The sequence below is a fragment of the Balaenoptera ricei genome, chromosome 5 (genome assembly GCF_028023285.1).
Source record: "Balaenoptera ricei isolate mBalRic1 chromosome 5, mBalRic1.hap2, whole genome shotgun sequence".
Lineage (NCBI taxonomy): Eukaryota > Metazoa > Chordata > Mammalia > Artiodactyla > Balaenopteridae > Balaenoptera > Balaenoptera ricei.
This window is the reverse complement of record NC_082643.1, coordinates 126,714,163-126,740,491: the sequence shown is the minus strand read 5'-3', so window position 1 is coordinate 126,740,491 and position 26,329 is coordinate 126,714,163. Positions and strand designations below refer to the sequence as shown.

General features: G+C 36.2%; 1 protein-coding gene across 1 annotated transcript in view; it reads right to left on the bottom strand.

Moving 5' to 3' along the window:
- Window positions 1–2,754: 2,754 nt before the first annotated feature.
- The window catches only part of FAT4 (FAT atypical cadherin 4), a 170,621-nt gene continuing 147,046 nt past the window's right edge, over window positions 2,755–26,329 (bottom strand). The window contains exons 11-17 of the mRNA XM_059923561.1: window positions 25,486–25,793; window positions 19,395–19,480; window positions 18,022–18,201; window positions 14,354–14,478; window positions 12,458–12,675; window positions 8,165–8,426; window positions 2,755–5,600 (exon numbers count right to left, since the gene is read on the bottom strand). Coding sequence (XP_059779544.1) covers window positions 3,736–5,600; window positions 8,165–8,426; window positions 12,458–12,675; window positions 14,354–14,478; window positions 18,022–18,201; window positions 19,395–19,480; window positions 25,486–25,793 — 3,044 coding nt within the window. The 3' untranslated portion in view covers window positions 2,755–3,735. The remainder of the gene's footprint in view (window positions 5,601–8,164; window positions 8,427–12,457; window positions 12,676–14,353; window positions 14,479–18,021; window positions 18,202–19,394; window positions 19,481–25,485; window positions 25,794–26,329) is intronic.

The window sequence follows — 26,329 nt, the reverse complement described above, 5'->3', positions numbered from 1 at the left end:
TGCCTCATTAACAATAAATGAAAGTACTGAATCATGTATAATACTGATCTATAACTCTTGGACTGATAAACCATTAAAACTGCTGGCTGGCTCAGTAATGGTAACCATATAAATTACTAATAATGTGACATTTCACTCAAAATACCTTTAAGGAATATATACTAGATTAATCACCGACTTCAATATTTTATTTCACACTGAAAGGTCTAATAAATATATCCCAAAATACATTTCATTTCTAGGTTTATTTTTCCTAAGGGGAATGTAAATGTAGTCATCTTAGAATGTTAGTCCTTTTAAAATTGAATCTATGACATAAAATAATGAGAAAAGGAAAAGTGCATTGCTGAATTATTGATTCAAAAGTTTAAAATCACTTTCACCTTTTACACATTAATTTTATCATAATGTTGAATTCAAGTGAATAAAAATGTATTTGCATGAAAATAGTGATTTCTTAGATGTGTTGTCGGGAAGTAATGAAGTCACAGGGTGATATATTTTATTTTTTTCTTATAAATAAAATATAAAGAACATAGCTTTCAATAGTTTAAGTCAGTTATCATTCTCATCACCCTTTGGGTGGGTAAACATTTTAAGGGCAACATGTGAGGCAGAAGCTGTGCTCCACTCCCTTCTGATGCTCTGTTTTCCTCAAATGATTTTCACATATCTGAACAAGTGGTCAATGAAATCAGCTAACTTAGAAAATTTTGGAAATAGCCTTGAAAGCAACAGCAATGGGCTCCTTAAGAGCTGAGTGATTGGAGTCCTGTGCCATGTCGCCAATCTAAGCCCACAGATCTTGTGGCTGAGTGATCACAAGCTGCTTTTCCTGGCAACATGCCCACTAAGGTATTTTCTATGTGTACCTGAAGGAAAGTAACGTTTCCTCCACAACAGACATGCAGGAAGAGCCCCCAAGAGTGACTGTATTCCAGGCAAGCCAATATACCCTTGCAAGGGCTGGATTAAAATTCTGAAGGCATGATTTTATGTGCGAAACTGCAGGTCACCACTAGCAATTAATTTGTGGGGATTGTTACCTTGTCACTTTGTCTTCAATCCCCATTCCACTACAGTAATGTTATGTCATGTCACTGTTTCGGTAAGGATTAATTTCCATCTAGAGTGAAAATTTCATTGCATACATTTCTGATTTGTTTTGCTGTACAAGTATTGTTCCTGCTTCAATGGAAAAGATTTAAAGAAGAACCAAAGGCTAGAAATTTTCCAATAAAAATTCTATCTTATGCCGAAACTGGGATTGATTAATCAAGGGAATAGTAATTCTCTATCTCACAAAGAATTCCTAGAGAATTAGAATACAGAATCCTGGCATCAGATTCCTTCTCCTTAACCCTTAGCTATAATCATGTCTATCATTTTACTTTTAGCTCTGTTCTCAATTATAGAGTTTATATTCTTGAGGACATTGAGATGCTTCAGAGTTTCTCAGAAAGAAAAATGTGTCCTGTTTTGAGTTATGCAAAGCTATCAACATGTTCCCATATTTGGTGCATAGATTCATAATCCTAAAATTCATAGGAAATACTAAAATATGTTGGCTTATTGCAGGTGACCAAAAAAACCCCCCAAATTAGATTAGCAACTTACACTCAGTCCCTAAATTGTGTTATATGAATACTATAAAATTTAAATTATACCCACATTTTATTTTCTATCAATAATTCTGCCACAGATCTCAATCTGTTGTTACTAATTTAAAATATTTTATTTACTAAAAGCTTTTTCATATTTTATGTACTGAGAACTTTTACATACGGTTAAAACCTCTATTCATTATGGGGCAACTAGTGGTAGAGGATAATATTCTCAGCAAATATTAGGTGTGGGGCAGATACTTAATTACAAAAAGTGCTGAGGTTGTGACATAATTTGCAGAAGTCCTGTTATTTCAGATGTAACTATTTATACACCACTGGATTTCTTCTGGGCTAGTCTCTTCTCCTGGATTGTTTCACTCTTGGGTGACTATGTGAAAACAGGGGTTTGTCTTGGCTAAGATAGTCTGTAAAATTTGTTTAGAATTTATGCAGCAGAGTGATCAATAAATTAAACACAGGTATGCGTTACAGAGCTTTCGCTGTCATTCTTCCTACCCACGACTGGACTTGGAAAATTTGGGGCTGCATCCTTGGAGAAAATGAGACCCAGACATTTTCCCATAATTAGCTTTAATTCATTGCTACTCCTATTATTATAAGCCTGGCCCAAAGCTGGCCTTTAGTGAACATATCTAGGGGGAACTTCCAAGCATTTTTTGCCAGAATGCTTAAACCAGGCTCACAACAAAGTTAGTCTCCTAAGGTCCAACCTAGTCTAGACTCATCATGCTCTAGGGAAGTCCAAGAACTCTGACATGTGGGAATGCACTAACGCGACCTTAAAATATCTGTTCTGGCAATTATCCATACTCATGTTTTTTAAAAGATAATGATGTTGCCCATTTATCATTCAATTTGTCATACCCTATTGACAAGTAAAGACTTTTCTCAATTGGGCATGGAAAGAGTATGGGAAAATGAAAAATTAATAGTACACTATGACTGCAAAGTATTTTAAATAAATATTTTAATTCTATCGTTGGCATTTAAAAGTAGAAAGCATACAGTATGTTACAAATATCAAACTGTGAAAAATATGAACGTTACATAAGTAACAAATGTAAAAAAGGTATTTTCTTACCTTCCCTGAAAGTAAGAAAACCATTCAGCATAGGAAAATATCAGTATCAAAAACACAGCTTCGGTGTAAAAAAAAGTTTTTACACAGTATTAAAAAAAGGGTCTACAAAATGACAGAAAGTTAAGAAGTGTTGAAATTTGACTTTATATAAATTATAAAAACTGGGTACTTGGGGTAAATGTTAAATGGCTGAAAACTAAGTCCAATCATAGGCTTTCTTTAGGTTGATTCTTTAAAATTTTAAAAGCATAGAACATTTTTCAATAAATAACTTTTAAAAGTGTCTCTGAGAAGTGCTGCTAGGACATCATTCCACAGCAGGAGAGCGGCAGAGTTCTGGGGACAACATTTTGTTCCAAGTGGAAGCCTCATGAAAGTCAGAAGACCAAAATTGTTTACAAAAAAGATTCGGCATTTTTAACAAAACTTTGTAAGAAAGTTCTAAAGTGCTGAACAAAATGACTTAATTTTAGTACCCACTGTCATGACAAACATATTCAAATATTCAGACATTTCCGAGCAACATCGAATGCGGAATCCATAATTCTGAAAAGTGTTAATACTTAGTCGTTCATTCAAGGATAGGAGAGCTCTTTCTATACTTTACAAAGATGGGTTAAACCTCAAGGATCTTGCAATGCAAAACATGACAATAATAATACAATGGAAACAATACACATACCCCACTGTGAAAGCACAAGTTCATTTCGGCAATGGCAACGGTATTAATTTTAAAAGTCACAAATCAAACATTGGTAAATAAGAAAAACCTTTCCAAACGCTGCATGCCACATGACTAGTTACAAAATACAATGCATGCAGGAAAAGAAATTCAACCAAACATATTTAAATTAAAGAGTTGTTTTGAGTCTGTTTCAGCAGCATTGTGGTTATTATTTTTAAGTTTTCCTCTAACACCAGTTCATACTGGCCTGTTTTGCAAATGTGACCCACCCTATTCGGCAACCTTACAATGGTTTGAGTGTTTCTTGTTTTTAATATTTTTATAATGCCAGCACACAAAGGTCACACATACTGTTCTGCTTCCCCATCTTTGGGGGCTGGCTTAGTTGTCCCACCTTTGCCTTCTTCATTTGCTGCTGCTTTTTCCGGGAGAGATGCCAAATCTTTAAACACATCTACATAATGGCCAAAGCCCGGGCCCCAGTTCAAAAGGTTGTCCCAGTTGAAATTCCCTGCTTGCTGCCCAAGCTTCAAGGGCAGTGTGTTGTCAGCAACCCCGGGCGCTGCTGCCTGTGTGCCCACAGGTCCCCCCTCAGCCCTGCGGCCGTGGTATCTTCTAGGCTTCAGTCTGGCTCCATAATTATCTTCATCATCTGCATCAGATTCATTGACTTGAGATAATTTGGGCATCCTGGAAGTATATACCATTGGTTTTTCCCTGTCATATTCCATTTCTGAGCAAGTGAAAGACTCATGAGAGTCACTATCAGAGGAAGATTCTGGAGCCGGAATGCCATCCGCTGGGTTCCTCGTTCTGGACAGTGGCCTTCTGCAGTCCTCTTCTGAAGAAGACCTCCCGTGATCTGCACTGCAGATACTTGGGTTTCTAGGGCGAGGGGTGTTTAGCCTCTCCACCTCCTCAATGGAGAGTCCTACTGGTGGAGAAGATTCCAGAGGAATCTGCCCAATTGGCTGCTTCAGGCGACTCCCCGGTCTAGAGCCATGAGATGCCATGGCCTGAGGACTTTTGCTTCTCCTTCCCAGCCTCGCAGCGTAGTTGAAAATGCCGGGTTGGCACACATCGCCGTGCATTTCCAAAGTATTTCCATCCCTTATCGGAAGGTGCAGTTCCCTGGCCGGGCTGTTCCTGTAGAAAGTGGAGGACTTGGAGAAAGGGGCGGGGCTGTGTCGAGACAGAGGGTTGGGAGTTGGGCAAGCCGAGTGGCTCAGGGAGCTGGATCTTAAACCTTGACTGTAGGAAGGCTGGTAAGTCAAGCTGCTGGCTCCTAAGGGCATGGGGGACTGCCTGGCGAAGCCTAGCGGACTGTGCCGCTGGATGGAGAATTTCGGGGTGTGGCTGCGGAACTGCTTGTAGTGTTGGATGATGTCTGCGTCCGAAGGGGCGATGCTGCTGGCGTTGTCGATGTCGTAATGCTCGATCTCTTGCTCCGGTGAAGCCAAAGGGGCACTGGGGATGGTTTCTGAGTTGTGGGGAAGATCGGTCTCATCGTAGATGAGGTAGGGGTTCTCCCTTTCAATGATATCAGGCTTCGGGTTCCCTTCGGGCTGTTTCCTCACGGTCATGTCCTCCCCGTAGGGGGGGATGTTGTCTGGATCGTCAAAAGCAACGTTCTCACTTCCCTTTTTCTTCTTCTCCTTCGGTTTCTTCTCCTCTTTGGGATTTTTGGCCTTCTTCCCCCGGCACTGGTTACACAGGATCAAGCTCAGGACCAGGAGGGCCAGGACGGTGGCACAGCTGCCCACGATGGCAGGCACGGCCCACAGGGGCAGGGAGATCTCCTCGGGGCCCTGACTCAGAACACAGACGTGCCCTCCGGGACTTCCAGCCTTGCACACCCTCCCCGGAGGACAGAAGACACCGAGACAGGCCACCACCGTCTCACAGGTCCTGCCTGTGTGTGACTCCGGGCAGCTACAGGTGAAGCCGGAGTGCAGGCCTGGCTCACAGCTGCCCCCGTTCTGGCACGGGTGGGAGGCGCAGTCCCCGGGGGGGACGCACTTGTACGCGTACCACTGATTGATGCACAGCAGATCCCCCCAGCAGGGGTTACTGGCACAAATGTTCGGGCCACGACAGCCCATCTTCACTGAGGGATCCGTCTTCGAAATGGAGGCCAAGCTGTGCTTCCCGCTGAAAGGAAGACTTTCTCCGCCGTACAGCACAGAAGCGATGCAGCCATCAAACCCTGCCGGGGCGAGAAGGAGCAGTAAGGCGTTTTAGTGAAAACCAAAGGCTTAACAGGCTGCACAAATCTGCCCAAGAGAAGCTTCGCAATCACATCACGAGAGTTTAGACACCACAGTCCCAGCGCCATCACCCCGTTCGAAGGCAATAAATCTGTGCATCTTACAACAGAAGTTAGCCAGATGAGTAAGATTTCCATAACAAAACGTGGTGAACATTCATGAAGGGCTCTAACAGGCTGCGTCTTCGTTTTATCCCTCCTTTAATTATCTGTTGGTTTTATTTTTATAGTCTATGTACCAAGAATGACATACATAAAAATAAATTTTACTTTAAAACTACTTAAAAAGAACCAAAATAGGCCAATAGCTTCAAGCGTTAGATCTTGCACTCTCAATGGAGGTGATACGGCTCCCAACGGGGGAGTTGAACATAGCTTCTTAAAGAGCAAAAGAAAAATCTTAGCTATGACCATGACTTGTGGGCCTCCAAAGGGCAGATATAGAGTATACTTGTGGCGGGGGCACGGGGGGCGGGGATGTGGATAAATCAGGAGGTTGGGATTAACATATAAACACTACTATGCATAAAATAGATAACCAACAAGGACCTACTGTATAGCACAGGGAACTCTACTCAATATTTTGTAATAAACTATAAGGGAAAAGAATCTGTATGTGCATATCTGTGTGTATATATATATACATATATATGTATAACTGAATCACTTTGCTGTATACCTGAAACTAATAGAACATTGTAAGTTAATTATACTTCAATAAAAAAAAATGGAGTATACTCATTCAATTAACATTATATGCGGTAGTGATGGCAGGGGTTGGAAAAGAAGATCTAACACAGCTCCTTAGAGGGCGATGATTTTTTAAAAAGTTGAGAAAGACTTTGTTACACTAATATTTGTGTGCTAATATTGCTAATGCTCCAGTCACAAAGCCCAAGAATATATCTTGACACTAACAAAAGGGCATAATTTACATTGGCTTATTTTCTTACAACATCCAAATGAATTAGCATCCATATTCTAAAACAGGCTAAATATATAAGAACTAATTATTACCTAGGCTTTAACTTTTATGCTTTGCCTCCTTTACTCTGCAACACATTTTTCAATTTTCCTCTTATTTGGTGCATCATTCCACCCTAGTGTCATTTCCATCCCTGATACACTCTTTTTCCATGAGCTCCTGGGACATCTACTTTTGTTCCTCCTCTCCTGGTTTTCTTTCTATGGCTTAGTCCCCTTTCTGTCTCATTCTCCTCTAAACAACCATTGGATCTTAGAATTACTCAAGGTGAGGCCCTGGGCTTTCTTTTTACTCTACACCCTCCTATTTGCTTATCATATCCATGCCCAGTACTTCAGTTACCTGCTCGATACTCATAACTCCTAAATAAGTATTTCCAGCTGGTCTACTCCTGATTTCTAACCCATCTACCCAAAGGTCTTTCTCAAAGGTGCTCCAAACTCAGAAAGCTCCAAACAAAATCTTGATGTTCCCCATAGATTTTTTTTTTTTTTTTTTTGCACCCTTCCGCAGTTTCCTCTCTTAGTGGCACTACCCATTAGTTGGAATGTCAGAAACCTTCCTGAATTTTACCAAAAGCATCAACACTCTGGCTCATTTTCATTCCTAAAATATTCTTCCCTATCCACTACTTTTAAACTCCTGTGCCACCAAACTAGTCCAAGCTCACACAATACCTTGCGTAGATCACTGCAATATCTTCCCAGCTAATTTGTGCAAGTCCCCTCTTGTCCTTCTCCAATGTATTTTCCATGGTGTAGCCTGAAAGATCTTTAATGTCACTGTATATCTGATTTTAATACTTCTGTGATTAATTTTTCAGTAACTTCCCATTGTTCCAAGAATGAGATAAAAATTGCCACATAGTCTAGGAGAACTTTCATTCTCCAACTTCGTGTTTCATCTGTGACATCAGTCCCCAATATTCTGGGTTCTGTGATCCTGACTTAATCTACTTCTTTCCCTTTAGTTCCCATCAATATAAATTAACTTTCATACTTTCCCATCCTCATCTTCATAGTTCAGATTTAAGTACAAATGTCAATTTCCAGAGAAGTTTCCCCTTCTCCACGTTTTTGGCAATCTCTTAGAATTCTATATTCTTTCTCACATCATTTACCATAGGTTAAAATAATATAGTTACTTGTGTAATGATTTGATTGATGTTTGTCTTCCTTACAGGACCATGTATTCTATGGAAAGAGTCCACCATTGTAGTTCATGCCAAGTACCTACAGGGCTCTATAAGTATTGTGTGAATGAACAAACGGATGAGTAAATGAATGAATATATAAATAAATATTTGGTACACAAGGAAAGGATCAAAACACCCTGGGCTGAGTTATGAACTTGGTAGAAAATGCCTGAAGAAAGTGACGACCAATAATTTATTACCAACTTTCTAAAGATAGTTATGATAGTCTTAGAATATTCATAATGGACATTATCAGATATCCAACTACTTTTAGAGGAACAATTTTACCTTTCTTTTGTGTCTCTACTCAACACAAGCCTTTACCTGTTTGAGTATCTCGATGAGCTTGATTAGGAGGAATTCCTCCAAGAGATATAGTGAGCACATCGAGGCCACCAAAATCCTGAGTAGGGTGAATGATATCTCTGTTATAAATTCTGTCGACGGACAATACTGTGGCTGTTCCATTTTTTCCAATTAGAAAAGTATGCCAGTGGCCGTCAGCAACGTAGACTTCAGGAATATTTCTCTCCACTTTCCCAGCAATTCCTGCATCTGACGTAAAATGTACTTTGCCATTCTTAATCTGTGAAACATATTAAAAATAGTGTACAATTGAACTATGATATGCTTGAATAAAAATAAAAGTGTCAAGAAACCTTAAAACATTGATCAATATAAAGCAGAGAGAACAGTTGAGGAGTCTGGTTGTGCTAGAGTATGCCTTTACAATTTTAGGTAACATATACCTTCACATTTAATAGGTTCAATAGTTTTCAAGATATTCTTATATTTATAACTAATTTTTCAAGATGTATAGATTTATTCTCCAGAACGCAACTGAGATAAATAATAGGGTGAATACTAATTTTAAGATAGGTAAATCACACCTTTTTATGAGTACTTATATTTTAATGGCAATTGCAAGTTTAAAAAAATTGTTTAATAAGTGGCCCATAGCTATCAAAAAATTTTAAAACTATATCCAAAAAGAGAAATCAATGATTAACTATAAATGAAGCACAGTTGGAAAAGTGAAGACATAAAGAAATTGTTTTACCTGTCATCTATTACACACTGGAATTTTATCGTAAAAAATCATGCTTATTATTTATTAAGATGACCACGATGATGAATAAAGGGTGAGTTCTTAATAATGAGGCATCTGGACAAGTCTTTATTTTGGCTGTCTTTTAAAATTTATCTAAGGGATATTTGGTTTCTTTTACTTTGCCCAGTAGAACATCGGGTAACAGGATGCTCTAACTCCAGTTTCCAGCTCCCAAGTTTGCAGTTTTCTAAGTAGACACTTAGAAAATGAAATAATTTATACGGCAGGATGAAAAGAGCATAATCCCATCACTACTGCCAGACAGAGCTGGTGCCTCGGCCGGCGGATAAAGTGGCACTGCGTATCAAATGACGGGAATGAAAGGATGGATCCGTTTATTTTGTCACTCAGATCAAATGCTTTTTCTACATGCAACAAACACATCTGGTAGAATTAAAAATGAGTTCATTTTTACTTTATGGAAAATATGCCTAACACATTTACATAAGTTATTCATAATGTAATATTTTATTAAAGCAGTTTCTCCAGATAGTAATATATTCCAGTACCGAACCCAGGGGGAAAAAAAAAAAGAAAATTGTGGTTAAATGACAATAACATTTCATCAAATGGGCAATGTCTCATGAAACAGACAGTGAAAACAGCAACTCCTCTTTGGTTATAGCCAGAGTTTTTTTGGAAAGAAGCCTTGAGAAGAGCCTTCCACAAGCTTTGTGTTTCTCTCCTAATTGATCACACCATGTCATCCTTTCATTCGACCAATTTCTGATGAAAAGGTCCTTGGAACATACCATGGAGTAGGATGAATAAGAATATATGTTTCCATTACAACATTCTTCATGTTCTCCTTCTCCCCAATAATACTCCACCTAACTCTTCTACCCACCCTAACTTTTGAAACGTCATGCTCATTTTTTGCTTGGTTTTATTTATTCATAGATTGATTTGCTCATTTATTTATTTTTGACTCTATAGGGCTCGGAATCATCCTAACTCTGTACGGCATACCTGGCCTCACTTCAAAAGAAAAACAAACAAACAAACAATACACCAAAAACCAGAATTGACTTGGAGTAGAAACAAAGCCCATCATCTGGCATTATCACATTTCCAAATATGGAGATACCCAATGTGCCATGAAAGAAGAGAGATTTGTGAAACACTTTAAATACAGTTCAAAAGCTGTTATACTTAAGAATGCTTTTCTTTTGTTTTCCTCTCTGAAATTTTCTCTCCTTAGTTTCTTTTTTTATCTGAATTAAAAAAAAAAAGAAAGAAAGAAAAGAAGGGGAAAAAAGAGAGAGAGGGAGAAAAAGCAACTGTCAGAAACTGAGCCAAAAGAAAGACAGAAGAAAACCAGGGGCCTTGGTCACCGATAAGCTAACTGATAAGTAACAGTCCATTCTAACTTGCTTCCTCGCCTGGATAAGCAGATCGGATTCCTGTCATCCAAGTAACTTGCTTACTTACAAAAGTCACTCTCTTCCTGTCTATTCAGTGCTTCTTAATCACTGTTTCATTTTAATCTATTTACTCCACCTGCCAAACCCCTGAATCTCTGAAAAACCGCCTTTCAAAATTTTCATACAAAAGAAATGTGCATTTTGGTCTGCATTAGTCATTATTTTTACTCATTTTCCCTTCAAGGAAAAAGAAATCTCTTTCTAAGGGCTTGCTACCAATGCAACGAAATCTGGAGAAGTTGCATGCTGCTGTCCTGTTGGAAATGCAAGATTTTATGGTGACAAAAATGGATGTCGACATTCAGCTTCTTCCTTGAGGAAGAAAAATATTCTGTCTCCAATTTCTTCAAGCACATTGTTTTTGTATCTCTTGGTTTAAAGAGATAACATACAGAAATATTTCATATGTCATTTAAATGGCACGAGGACTTGGAAGCAGCCTAACAGATAACGCGCAGACCTCAATGTCAAAGCCTCTCAATGCATATAAAAAATGTTTCTGGTAGAATATGGTGATCTACTTCTTTCCTTACTTTCTTTACTTCCAATACACTTTTCAATGAAAACCATAAACACCGAATAATAACGTTATACAGTGACTTAGGTGTTTTCGTTTTGCAGCAGTTACTCTATTAATTCTGGATCTGGGCTCTTTGTTTCAACGATGGAGGTAAAATTATAACCTGAAGATATTCTCCAACTGGATTAGGGCAGAGCTTCTCAACCTCAGCATTGACATTTCAGACTGGATGGTTCTTTCTTGTGGGGTGTTGTGGTGTGCATTGAAGGGCGTTTAGCAGCATATTTGACTTCTACCCACTAGATGTTGGCAGCAGTACCCTTCTCATTCCCAACAACCAGGACAATAAAAATGTTCCCAGGCTTTGCCAAATATCCCCTGTGGAGGGGTGGTAAAATCACCCCCAGCTGAGAATGGTTGGACTATGGAGATTATGAGAATTTTAAAAAGATTGTTTTTTATACTATTTAGAGCTCTGTACAGGCCACATACCAACTGAGTTGGCATGGACAGAGAGAAATTTTGAGAATAAAGAAGCTGAAGTTCAAAGGTGAATGTCTGTTTTTATTTTTAGTATTTTATGTGAATTAAACCTAGTAATTTTCTATGCATATTGCTCTTTTCTTTATGAACTAAGCTTTCAGTGATTTTCAAAATATTGAGTTATAAGTGAAAATAATTCAGGAAATCTGGATTTGTTTTCTTAAGAATTAACTAAAATTCATATAAAAATTACCAGCAGATTTATAATAGACTGAATGATATTAATAAAAAAGCAGTTGATATAACTAAACTAAAAAAAATGATGGTCTGAAAGATGAAGTCTTACTTGTGGGAAAGAAAGCAGAATAATCATTTTAGAAATTAAGAAAGCTAAGAGCTGACAGGAAATGCATATGTAATGAAATTATTCACCAGTTTAGCATCTTATTTATAGCTGAGGAAAAAAATGTGTAAAAGCCTAATGATAAATCAATCATGAAACATAATGTTTCAAAAATATTTATTTAGAAATTATTTGGAGGAGTTAACTGAAATTTTACTTACTATAAATTCCAAAGGTATTTAACTTTACAGGATTTACCTGGATAGTGAATTGAATATATGTTCCAGAATAAAGCCAGAAAATTTCAAAAAATTTTTTATTCTAGTCATTCCAATTAATATATACATAACAGTGTTTGGAATAATTCTTGGGAAAACACATTTTTCCATTTCAAAGGCATATTATTTTTTTGTTTCACTTTGTTTAAAAGTAGGGTAAAAACAATATAAATTTTTATCTGGCAAAATAGATTGCAACAAATTCTTTCTTTGCTGGCCTACAGAGCAGTGCTCTCTACTCTAAACAAAAGTGTTTAGAAACCAGACCATTCAGTTCTTTGTTACTCTGGCCAATGCCTGAGGAATAGTTAAGATAGATGATATTGGAATAGTGCCCAGCCTCAGTCGGAACTCTAATGCGTTGTGAAGAAAAGGATAGAAATTATGGGAGAAGTGATTTAAACCATGACACAGCAGGCGGTCTAATCAAATGAAGTCACCATTAGCTTTTATCTTACCTTCACAGTAGTGTAATTGCTGCTTTCTTGGATATGGATTAAAATGCCATTCTCGCTTCTTGTCCTGAATTTTACTTCCAGGCTGTTCACACCAAAAGGTTCCAACATGGCGCCTCGGATGCTCTGTCTCAACAAATACTCTCGCTTCTCATTCTGACTCATGTGGTAGTCCAAGCGCCCTTTGCCTTCTAATGATAAGGCCGTGTCAGGAGTAATAGCTGAAAGCCAATGAAGAAAGGGAAACATGAATGCATCCAATAGGCATTTCTTAAAGAGTTTCTTTGGTGACAAAAAAATTATAAAAAAAGAACAATGAAAATATTAAGATTTTGGAATTAGCGTCCTTATATCCTCCTCTGAAAAAATAATTCCCACTTGTGAATTATTGTGTAAGTTGATTTCAAATGCTTAAATCCATTTTGGAACCATGAAATAGAAAACATTTTATGATAATTATTCATTTGGAAAATATTCATTAAAATATTTGATACATGCTACATACATTATGAATACCTTGAGAGATAGCCACATGTTAAAAATATACAGTTGAAGAATTTGATTATAAGTTTCACTGTGTTTCTAAAATTAATAAATCCATATATGTTTTCACAGTTATAATGATTTGTAATCTTTAAACCCTCTAACATGGAAAATTTGAACAAAGAATTGTACAAACATTCACGTTTGTAAGTAACTTTATTAGTAGTAATAATCACGTCGAATTTAATTTGTCATCATGTATAAACATCATATGTAATTATAATTTTTCATAATCTGATAAAATGTTCACACTTCTGAAGTATAAAAGTGTGTGTTATAGCTAATAGAGCTAAAGAAAGGACATAAAGAAAATGAGCTCAAAAGGGCTTCAGCAATGCATGGTACATTTTAAGAAGGTAAACTTTGTAGTATGTGAATTATATCTCAACTAAAAAATAAAACTGCAGGCATTGCTCAAGTGAGTGACATTTTATTTTCTAAATATAGTTGGGTTCCTACCTACTAAATACTCATTACTTTAAAAAATATCATGTGACAATGTACTTTTCCCATGTTTTGATTTTATCCTAAATAAACACAATTATACTCTGCTACTAAGATCTTTTCGATTATAGTATATACGCAATTTAATCATAAATTTCTATTCATTCTCATATTATAATAGAATCAAATGACTACTTAAAAAGTGATCAGATAAGTGCAATGATTTAAGCAGTAACCACTTATCTGAAAATAAAGCAATTTTTATAAAAGAGACTCCATTAGGGCTAGTTAGTGGGATATACAACTTGAAATTAGAGAATGCCATGCTCTAATGATGGCTTGAACATCATTAATGTCTTAATAACAATAAAATTAGGCTTTAGAAACAAATAACTAATAAAAGAATTTAAAAAGTAATATTTGAAGCCAATTCCAATAATTGCAATTTAAAATTTAAGTATCACCTTGAACTATAACAGATTTTATTGCCATTGCATGTTTTGAACTCAGTGTTTAGTGATTTAGTATTATACTTTTCAACCAAATACAACATATTCACTAGAGATATCCCCTAAATGCAGATAATATTAAGCCAAAGCCTGAATATAGCCCCTGACCTTGTAAATTGTCTAGCATTCCAATAGGTAAAACAAAAATAACTAAGTGATATATTTATAAAATGGAAATGAAGGACATATTTAGTAAATAATTCTAAAAGGATTTCACTCTTTCTCAGGTGAAAACATGAATTAAAAAATGTCACTGTGTTTTACCAAGTATTGCCCATTTAATCTTTTCAATATTTAGAATCAAAACATAATTCTTTTACTTCAATTACATATTTAGGTTCATATATTTATACTTTTAATGGTTACTATAATTTCTGGCAGAAGATGAAAACAGCTTGCATACATTTTTCACAGTATTTCCCAGTCAGTCCTTCTCTGCAGTGACACTGCTGCCACGACCAGTAATCAGTACACGTGCCACCGTGTTGGCAGGGACTGTGAGTACAGGCACCTTCTAGTCTAGGGCACCTAAAATAAACAGAATAAAGACGCATGAAGCACAAAATCGGGTGGCGGGAATTTGTTAAAATTAGATATAAACTTTTATGAACCTGCTTAGTTTTCATGAACTCAAATCTTTGAAACTCAGGTTACAACTATATTTGGAGCATCTAATCTAACAAGGTGTCCTACAACACATGCCCTGTCTCATTCATAATGGAGAAGATTAAACAAAATAACAACTTACACAATAAAGAAAAGAGGTGATCATTCCTTTTTTTTTTTTTTTTTAAACATTTATTTTTATTTATTTGGTTGTGTCAGGTCTTAGTTGCGGCTTGCCGGCTCCTTAGTTGCAGCATGTGGGCTCCTTAGTTGCGGCTTGTGGGCTCCTTAGTTGTGGCATGCGAACTCTTAGCTGCAGCATGCATGTGGGATCTAGTTCCCTGACCAGGGATCGAACCCGGGCCCCTGCATTGGGAGCACAGAGTCTTATCCACTGCGCCACCAGGGAAGTCCCCCTTTTTTTAATTAATTCTTAATTGAGCCTCTTGGTCAAATAAACACTTTGGTTCATGTGCTCTAGGGGCCACATGTTTATCTGAATACCCATCTCCTCCACCAGACAACTCATGCACCTAATGTTTATTGAATGGCTACTACCTGCCAAGCATGGTTCTAAGCATGGAGATAAAGTGATGAAAAAAATCCATGTGTTCATGGAATATTTCTTTTTCCTTGTGGGGGGCACAGACAAAAAACAAAAAAATTAGATAATTGTGTAGTATGTTAGAAAGAAGGAAGTTCTATGGGAAAATTAAGCAGAGAAAGGGGATTGGGAGTTTTGAGGGGATTGCTGGATCTCTAGGTTAGGCAGTGAAGGAAGGATCTGTTTTCGTAAAGTCCTAAACAAAGGGAGAGAGAGCAAAGTATATCTGATAGAAGATCATTCCAGGGAGAGGAAAGAGCTGAGTGAGGAAGTCCTGAAGTGAAAGTGTCCTTTGCATGTTTCAGGAACATCAAGTGGCCAATATCGTCAGAACAGCATGAGCAAGGAGAATAGGTAGATAATGGTGAGGAAGTAAAGGGTGTGGAAAGAACTATCTCAGAAATGGCTGGGACTTGGGCTTCCCTGGTGGCACAGTGGTTAAGAATCTGCCTGCCAATGCAGGGGACACGGGTTCGAGCCCTGGTCCGGGAAGATCCCACATGCCGCAGAGCAACTAAGCCCGTGCACCACAACTACTGAGCCTGCGTTCTAGAGCCCACAAGCCACAACTACTGAGCCCACGTGCCACAACTACTGAAGCCCACATGCCTAGAGCCCCTCTCCGCAACAAGAGAAGCCACTGCAATGAGAAGCCCACGCACCACAATGAAGAGTAGCCCCTGCTCGCCTCAACTAGAGAAAGCCCACGCGCAGCAATGAAGACTCAATGCAGCCAAAAATAAATAAATAAATAAATAAATAAAAGAAATGGCTGGGACATGACCTAAGGACCTCCACGTTTGCCACCCATGCTGGATGTCTGCTGAACACTCTAAATTAAAACCGCTGAATAGTTGCTAAGTTGCAAAAAGGAAAGAATAATGCTGAGAACTGGACTTTTTCTGGACTAAAGAAAACATAACTTTCCCCAGTAACAAATGAGATGTGCTCCATAACCCAATCACATGTATAGAATAATTTTACCCTCCAGCCCAAATTCTGCATTAATTTCCCTCTTTTCCCTATAAAAAACCCCTGCCCATTTTCTTCTGGTGGGACATTACTTTGGTTTCTGCTGGAATCTGTGATCCCTGAGTTGCAATTCTAAGACCCCAAATAAACTGCCTTTATGCCTCTTTACAGTTCCTGGTCCATTTGGTTGACAAGAGGGAGGTCAGCCTTATAAGTCAGGGTAAGAACTGACCTCTGTTTTTATTTTATTTATTTTTTCTTTTTAAAAAAATTTTATTTTATGTTAGAGTATAGTTGATTAACAGTGTTGTGTTAGTTTCAGGTGTACAGCAAAGTGATTCCGTTACACATATACATGTATCTATTCTTTTTCAAATTCATTTCCCGTTTAGGTTATTACAGAGTATTGAGCAGAGTTCCCTGTGCTACAATAGGTCCTTGTTGGTTATCTATTTTAAATATAGCAGATTGACATGACTTCTGTTTGTTGGTGGATTGAATGTGGTTTGTCAGAAAGAAAGGAGTCAAAGGTGGTCTACAACTTGTGGCTGACCAGGTGGGTAGACTGAGTTATTATTACCTGAGATGGGAAAACCTGAAAGGAGTGGGTTTGGGAGAAGTCAGGAAGGAAGGCCACAAGTTCAGTTTCAAACTTAAGTTTGAAATACTTGTTAGAAGTACACGCAGGATATTCCGTATGCTGTTGGATATGAGGGTCTAAAGTTCAGAGGAGAGGTCAAGTTTAAGATAAACATTTCAAAGTCATCAGCTTTAGCGATAGTACTTAAAAGCAAGGACTATAAAAAATGACTTAAAAAATGAGTATAGATACAAAAGAGAAGAGGTTAAGGAGATGAGAAGAAGAATCAGAGTAGAAAACCAGGGGCGTACCGTGTGCTGGTGGACAAACTAATAACGTTGTTCTCAATGTTGCTGAAGTTCAAATAAGATGAGACTTGACCATTGATTTTAGCAACACAGTGGTTATTGATCACTTGACAAAGACAGAACAATGTGAAAATGGGATTAACCAAGTTTAAAATAAAAGGGGGGGGGGGAGAGAAATAGCAGCCTGAATTGAAATGAGAAAAGAAACACTTTAGAAAGCTGGAGTACTGTTTTAAGAAGGTTTGGGGGGATGGAGTCTATCACATAAAAAGGGGTTGGTCTTCGTGGGAAGAAGAACAGTTCATTCAATGATAGGATACAGGGTAGACTCTAGGCTGCATGGGCAGATGTGGAGGAATGAGCTTTGGGGAGTTTTGTTTCGATTGCCCCAATTTTCTGAGCAAGTTAGGAAGCAAATTCATTAGCTGGGAAAAGGATGCAGGAGATGATGTTTGAGGTTTATGGAAAGAACAGGCATGAAATAGTTACTGAGGAAGTGAAAAGTGACTAAACTAGGGGAATATAATATATTGCCAGGCAATAATTATGGCTGCACTAGAGGCCAACAATCAGGGATTTAAAGAGACTATGAACCCCTCAAGAGCAAGGATCTGCCGTGTCCGTTTAGTTGAGCCTAGGGCCAGGCCAAGGGAATACGTACATTTATATGTAAAACTATTTAATTTCAAATAGTTTTTGTACATATTATTGCTAACACTTATATATTACTATGTGCCAGGTTCCTTTCAATGTGATTTACTTACTTAACTCATATATTCTTCACAACTATGTAAGGTAAAAGGTATATGCATACATATACGCACACATCCATTTGTTTTTTCCCAAATTTCACAGCTATAAGTAAAAAATTAAAATTCAAAACAGCATAATACATTTGGTATTTTTAGGGCTTTGGGCACAAGAATTTCATCTTTTGATGCTCAATCATCATACACTTTTGGTGTCTTTCTTTAAAATGGTAAGAAATAAGGTTGCCATACTGATCTAGGATGCCTTGCGCTGCCAGAGCTTGGCTTGGTTCCAGAGGCCTTCCATTGACGGCAAACTCCATTATACACCCGACAAAATCGTGGCTTTCCACGTGTCCTCTCCTCTGAAGGATTGGTTCTAGCAATCTGATACCTCCAACTGTGACTCGATTTGGCTGAACGTCAAGAGTCCTGCATAAGAAAGGAAAGATACGTGTATTAATACCAAAGCAATAGATTTCAGTACAATGTTTAGCTTAAGAAGAGGTGACTAGGGACTTCACTGGTGGTCCAGTGGTAAAGAATCCACCTTCCAGTGCAGGGGACATGGGTTCAATCCCTGGTCAGGGAACTAAGATCCCTCATGCCGCAGGGCAAGTAAGCCCCGTGCCACAACTACTGAGCCCACGCGCACCTCAACTACAGAGCCTGCGTGCTACAAACTACAGAGCCCACGTGCTCTGGAGCCCGCTTGTCACAACTAGAGAGAAGCCCGTGCGCCACAGCGAAGAGTCTGCTCGCCACAACGAAAGATCCTGCGTGCCTCAACTAAGACCTAATGCAGCCAAAAAAATAATAAACAAACAAACAAATAAATAAAAGAAGAGGTGACTATAACTTTTTCTGGCATGTATTAAAGCATGGTATATTTGAATGGCAAACATTACCTATGGATGCATGTGATTGTTAGATTTTCAGGGTATGAAAAATAACAAAACTAATGGAAATAATATGTTCACTTAGTCACATGTGGTGTATATAACAATGTTGAGTCTTAGAGAAGGAGCATATTATCGGAAAGAAAATAAAATGCAGTACAAGTGACAACTCTAATATTAATGTCAGATTACCTTTTCCTTCATTACAGAGATGATAAGGAATGCCAATAAGTTGATTAAAGCAAATGAATGATGTGTCACTATTTCTTTTTCTCTCTTTGTTACTATTTCTAACAAAATCACTTATGTTTTAGGTGAGGTAATGTTGTATTTCACCTTCAGGTGCTATTGAAAAATATCTGCCAATCACTGTCACATACAACTTTCAGAAAATACATTTAGAAGAGGTGGGATCCTTATCCTAACCTTTTTGCAGGACCCAGGTCACGTACAACTATTTCATGAAGCTTCTCAAAGAGGATAGGCTATGTTCATCTTCCCTTTCTCTAACTTTATCCTCATCTGTACCACTTCATTTTTACACCCTTTTTACACATTTTGTAGACTAATTATTAACTTTTCATTTTACAGTACGAAAATCCCTTTGGAGAAGACAAAATATCTTAAACTTTTATATAATACTGAGCATAATAAAATGATTGTTAAGGTATAATTTCATTTTGAATGTCAAGTAATAATAAAGATCAAACTAAAAATTGTACTTACCAGTCATCTGAAACTGCCACATTACTGACAGTGCAATACCCTGGTTCTTGGTTCTCAGAACAAGAGTCCACAGTTAAGGAAGCTGCCTATAAAGCAAAAGAAAGAGATGTTCAGTTTGGATTCTACTGACCCTGTTGTCCTTTTCAGCCAACACTACCCAGGACTTGTTTCTATATGGACATGATTTTAAAGTTGAAATACATTTTTGATGTAGTATATTATAATATTATATAATTATAATACATGCTCAAATTAGGGGTACATATTTCTTTGATATATCTAAAGGTAAAATTGTGAAATTATTGCATGTAAGAAGTGGGAGGGTACTTTTAAAAATCTCCAGCCCCTTTGTTTTATAGATGAAAGAATAAAAATGTTATTAATGTCTCTTAGGATATCATACATTAAGTCTGGGACAGCTTCCTGGGATTACAATCTTAAGAAAAATGTTTATCCGACTATCCAACTATTCCAACAAATAAAAAAAAATTAGATTCCTAATTTTCAAAAGTCTATTTCCAATAATATTTCACTCATATTCACAAAAAGATTTTGGAAGTATAATATAAATACTATTACTGCAAACTATGAAGATCGTAATACTTGTATAAAAGATAAAGTTTGAGATAATTTAAACAAGTCGATTAGATTCTCTTTTCATTTATAAGAATCATTGTTTATAAATGGCATATTACAGCATATTTATGTATAATCTGAATGCATTATTATATATTGCTATACAGTAGAAACTCACCAATAATATTTAAACCACAACTAACAGTAATTATTTTTGTATCCTAAGGGGTGCATATTCCCCTGAGACAAAAGCCTTCTGTTTAGTAGGACAGATTAACACTCCATTTGAACAATAAACAAAGTCATCAAGTCAGGGTCACCAGGACCAAGAATATGATGAAGTCAGGGCTCTCTATATTGGGCAATGGCCATTGGGGATGGCTGTGGTCCAGTTTAAGACCATGGCTGTTGCATAACCAAGTTACTCTGTGCTCTACAAGGCTGTAATGATGCCCCCCCCCCTTTGTTTCCCAAACTGCAGTGAAATTCCGCAAAACTTTGGATATCTTAATTGGTGAGATTATAAAGTTGATATTCAGAATGTGGTATTTCAGAACATGGCCAGTAATTCATAGGAAGAGGCCTAACCCTGAATCCAGAAACACAGAAGGACTAAGGGTTTCTCCTAATGCAGAAAATCAAAGGTTCTACGTAAATTTACTTGAATACCACAGGACAAGACTAATCCAACTTTGTCCATTTGTATAGCAGAAAAATAAATACTATGAAAGCATTTATAAGAATAATTGTCTTGAGGACAATTGTCTTCCCACTTACCAGGTTGAAGGAAAAAAATTAATGCTATTAAGTCTAATGTGGTTTAGAACTTGGTAGGATCCAGTAATTGTAAAGTCCCTTTAGGGTGTGATCAGTCTTTGGGGGATAATTGCACAGTCTCTTCTATTGCCATACCCCCTCCTTCATTTTTCCTGATCTTCTCCAATTTAGTATCAGAGTTTATGGGCGGGGGGGCTCATGAGATCTCATGGTGCCTGGAAAATTCTTTCAGAAGCTCAGGGGCCACTGCTGGGTAGAACTGCCATCCTATGATTTTCAACCTAGACTGGCCCAGCAATATATATTTTTTGTTTACATATTTGGGTTCCATGTAAAATTTTGAGAAAAGGGCTGTTCTGCTAAAAAAAAAAAAAAAAAAAAAAAAAAATTAAAAACCTCTGACCCAAAACACCTTTGAGGCCATCTGCACTGGAATGTGAATTAAAGGCTTAGATTGGTGTCCTGTGACACATCAAGGCATTTTTATGGGTATCATGACATTTGTTTCTAGGTTTTGTTCCTGAGAATTGGGCTGCCCAAACCTTTTAGTCATGTCCAATTTTGTCATCATCGTGTAGATGTGGATAAAATCTTTTCATCATGGTCAATATGTTCTTTACAAATGTAGCAATTTCTCATTGAAAACTGCCCTCCTGCGGGAACATAATAGATTTCATGGTTGCCCAAAGAAGAGGGAAGGTGCTAACTAGCCGTGTGGCTCCAAGTACATCATTATAGTAACTGCTTCCCTTTAAGGAATAAAGAGCTGGTATTACAGCCTTAAAATTCCCTTTTAGTACCAATAAAAAGACATTTTCACACTTGTTCTGGGAATAAAGTTTCTTCAGTAACAAAAAAAAAAAAAGAGAATAATTGTCATTTGAGGTTAATTTTAATGAAAGCAAAGCAAATGTAGGAAACACAGCACAGGGAAGTTAAGCAAGTTAACATTACCTTTGACTTAAATGCAAAAGTATCAGGTTTTCTATCTTCTTTCATTATGTATGGAAATGATTGGTTTCCTTAATATCATCTTTTTATTGATATTGCATATGACTTTAAGGGATTGTCCATAAAAGTATATATTTAGGATTTGTAAAAGTATATCTTAAATATCTCACATTTCAGAAATAATAAATAGGGCCAATTTATACTTACTGTGCCTCAAATATTAGTGTCTAAACTATTTAAAAATATTTCTATAAGTTAATTATTCTAACTGATTATAAACTCCATACCACAAACTCTCATAAGCCATGTAATTTTTTTTTACCACCTTCTCAAAGAAATTATAATAAATACTAACATTTTTAGGGAACATTTATCTTCCAATTCTATATCAAGACTTTCATGTCCTATTTAGTTAACTCTTTCAGAAGTTAATTTTTTCCAGTGATCTATAAATTTGAGGGACATTCAATCTCAAAAGAGGTATTAGGTTTCCATAATACAGTGTATGTTTATGTTGACTATTAATTTAAGCACAATTCCTTTCAATTTACTTCTAAAACAAAATGTTAACACATCTTTATGTATACTATGTAAGCTATCCATCCATTCTAGAGATCCTTAAAGTTATTACAAGCTAGAGAGTATCACATGGATATTTATGAATGCTTTAATTAGGGAAAAAACCTTGCATAATGGTATCATATTTTCATGAATGTTAATACTTAATATAGTTTTTCTTATTTTCTAAAAGCTTAGTGATACAACTCAAAGGAAAAAATACCTGAGGGAAAGTTTTATTTGAATAATAGCTCATTCAATTTAATCTTCAGAGTTAAATGTACCTTCTTTTACTGTTGAATTTTTCTACCACTACCACTGTAAATTGAGATATTTTTATCCTGTCTATGCAATGATTCAAAGCTGAGAAGTTAATGATTTTGCCAGTTTCCAAAAAAATCCTTTTGAACCGTAGAAAACAACAGATTCAAAATCCAGTAGGGCCTTATTTTGGATGTTTTCTGAAATAGGGAGAGATTTTTCCTCTGACTGAAGTAATAATGACAAGGGCATTTTTTCCACATTTAGTATTATTCAAAACCTCATGACTATGGTGACATATTACAAATGAACTGAAATACTTCTTTCTCTTTCCCTTTGGGCATATTTCATGGTGCCTCTTTCTCTGTTCTCCCTCTTGCTCCCAAGCCCTTCTTTGATAAAATCAAATGTTCATGAAGTTTAAGGGGACCTTAGAGGTCACCACGTAAAATCCTCTATTCTATATAAGAGCCCATTGACAACATCTTAGCAATATGGTTACCTTACACATGCTTGGAGGGTTGTGGTGAGTGGTATCTACCAACCCCATTAGGTTTCCCTTTCAGTATTAGAAAATCATTATGGCTAACATAAGCACCAATCTACATATATACACCAGACTCCACGTTTGTCCTAATTTAGTCAGATTCAATATGACTGGGTACATCAATAATCAGGGACACTGGAATTTTCTAAATCCCTATTCTCCTAGAGATCGTCCTCTAAGCACACTGGTTTCATATTATGTTGGTGTAAAAAATCTCAGGCAGAACTGAGTGTAGTTACCTATTACTAATCTGAAAAATTATTTCCAAGATGTATTTGTTATACCTCTATTAAATTTATTAAGCACCTTTTCATACAAAATGTATGCAATTTTAGATATAATTTATATTACTATTTGTGATAATGCTAAAAATGTGGAGATATTATCTTCACATTTTGATTTTCTGTCCAATTAACAAAGCCATCTGAATTACTGTCAAATCAGACCTCCAATGAGTGCTTTTCAATAGATTTTTTAAATAGATTATTTTTAGAATCTAAATGATCTTAATTATAATTATTGTTACTAAATTTTATTTTTGTTTCATTCTCATTTTCAAAATGTTGGGGTAATTTTATAAACACTTTATAAATTAAATGTATTAGAAAAAAGTTATAGCTATAGATATTAACACCAAGTTCAGAAGGAAATGGAAGACAATATAGAATTAAAATAATTCATAAATTTGTACTCCTTTTTCTGTTTTCTCACCTCTCATTATATTCAAATAGCATATATCTAATAATCTAGTAGGGTTCTGAAAGCAACACAATGGATGTGGTGAATGTACCTGATGAAATATCTGAACAGCTAACCTTGACCATGCTGACAAAATCATTTGGTCACTTTAGGGTTAATCACTATTCTCTTTTTTTCCATAATTGCAAATAGTTCTGTATTTTAAAGCTGTTTAGATCTTCTTTAATGTAATAAATTAGAGTGGAGGAGAGAAAAGGCATTGTATCTGATGCCAATTCAACATAGATTTATAGTATTCCTGGAAGCAAATGGAGAATTTTGTCCTTTGATAAAGACAACTTGTTATTCATATTTGTCAGAAAAAAAAATTAATGTTATAAGGTAGCTTCTGTGTTATAGCTTTATGAAGTTGGTAAATATAGAGCGCACAAAATTTTTGCTTTTAAAGTTAATTATGGATCACAGAAAAAGCTAGCAAAAACATGGTAAAAACATTTTCAATATCGTTTCTGCAAGTTGCTTACGTGTAGTACAACAATAAAAAGTATTCCTGAAGTTTAGTGGCAAAAATACTTCTCTCATATGATTCATTTCATCCATCTCAGAACTATATAATTACCATATTTTTCATATTTTTCTAGCTTGTCATAGAGCCAAGAGGTAAAATTATAATCATTTAGATCCCAGTTTCTTCATTTAAAAAAAATTTCAGAGTATTTATTTTGCTCTATTGGCTAATTTTTCTTTTAATAGTTGGTTTAATACTTTAACCATTCTAGTCCATTTTTAGGGTGAAATAAAAATTTTAAAGAGCAGTTATGGTTTTAAAAGGTCAGCGTTAAAATCCAAAAATATTTAAAAATAGTTTTTGTTACAAATTACTTTTTCCAAAATCTTTGATGGTTGTTGAAGACGGGGGGAACTATGGAGAGAGAGTTGGAATAAAAAAATGAATAAATAAATAAATCCTTCCATTCTATTATTCTGTGTCAAATGTTTTCAAACATTAACTTGGAAAAGATATGACGCATTTCCCTTTATAAAGAAAAATACTTGTTTAATGAACACAAGTGCTAAATATGTACCCTGCTTGTTATGAGAGCCATATAATGAAATGGAATATAATATGGAAATCTTGGATATTACTGAGTTATAATTTTGAGAATACTTTAATAGTCAAAAACCAATATTTCATCCTAACACAATTTCATGTCATAGACCTCACAGATGACAGTATACTGAAGTGCTGGTATAATAAGGATTATTACCTACTATATGGAAATCTGTGTTAAGTATCACCTTTTACCAGTAACTTATTTGTAGAAAAGTTTTCCCTGTTTGTTTTCAAGTCGTTTCTTCAATTTGGTCAAGGATACTTAGAAAAGCAAAGGAGCCATTTTAAATACTGTTCTGACACAACCTTAAAAATGTGTTCAATATAAGAAGTGTATAAAATGGAATGTTTATGCACTAGGGTATTTTCTTTCCTTTGTTCCCTTTTTGTTTTTGAGGTGAGTTGTTTTTGAGACAAACAACGCTGTCATGAGCAAAAGAAGAATGTTACCCATTTGCTGCTGTAGTTCATAACAAAATTGGACAAATAATGAATACATATAACTGAGCTCAATTTGCACCACAATTCATGCTTTAACTTTTCAAGTTTCCAGCCTGATTGACTGGATATTCAATAAAACAAGTTTTAATGTGGAATGAATATCTTACCATTCCTGCCCTCCGGGCAATCACAGTATGAAAATGTCCATCTGACACCTTCTTCATGGTGGTGAGTTTATAGGTACCACTGCCTAAGTTATAAGAGAACCTTAGTCTTTCTTCAGCAATTTCAAGGGCCAAAAACTCAGCCCGGTCCCCTGTCTGGTTGTCATAGTTGTAAAGCAATAAAGCATGACTTTTAATAGTTGCAAATTTGACATAAATATAGTTGTTATTGGGGTCCAAGCTGGGAAATTCCATGTATGATAACTCCTCAAATCCATAACTGTTCAGCTCGCAGTGTTTTCCAAAGACACCTGTAAATGAGAAAATTGACAAACTGACACATCACGTTCAAGTAGTTTTATTAAATGACTTTGATTAAAATATTTTTAAGTTACAATAATGTCACGTTTTAAACAACTTTTTATTACTCTCCAAAGAATACTGTCTAAATTTATTTGAAATAGAAAGAAAAGTGATGATCTCTAAAGCATATAAGAAATGATAAACTGGTGTAATTATTTTTCTTTGGCCAATATGGAAACATACCTAACTATGCCTCACTTTAAAAAATTAGAATTAGTAGAATGGAGTAGGTCTTAAGAGGTTTCTTTTCTGGAAAGCTTTCAACGTGAGTTTGTCAATCTTTTTAAAGTTTAATATGCTGTAATTTTCAACCAAGTTATTTCCTTCATAATAAACAATTCCTGAAAACAATTTTAATTCAATTAAGGATGGTAAATTTTGTTTTGACCTAAAAAAATCAGTCCCTGTGCTTGTGGTATTTTTAAGTCACAAAATTAAGGAAAGGAATATACTGCCTTTAGCGAAGAAAATAACTGTCTTAAGT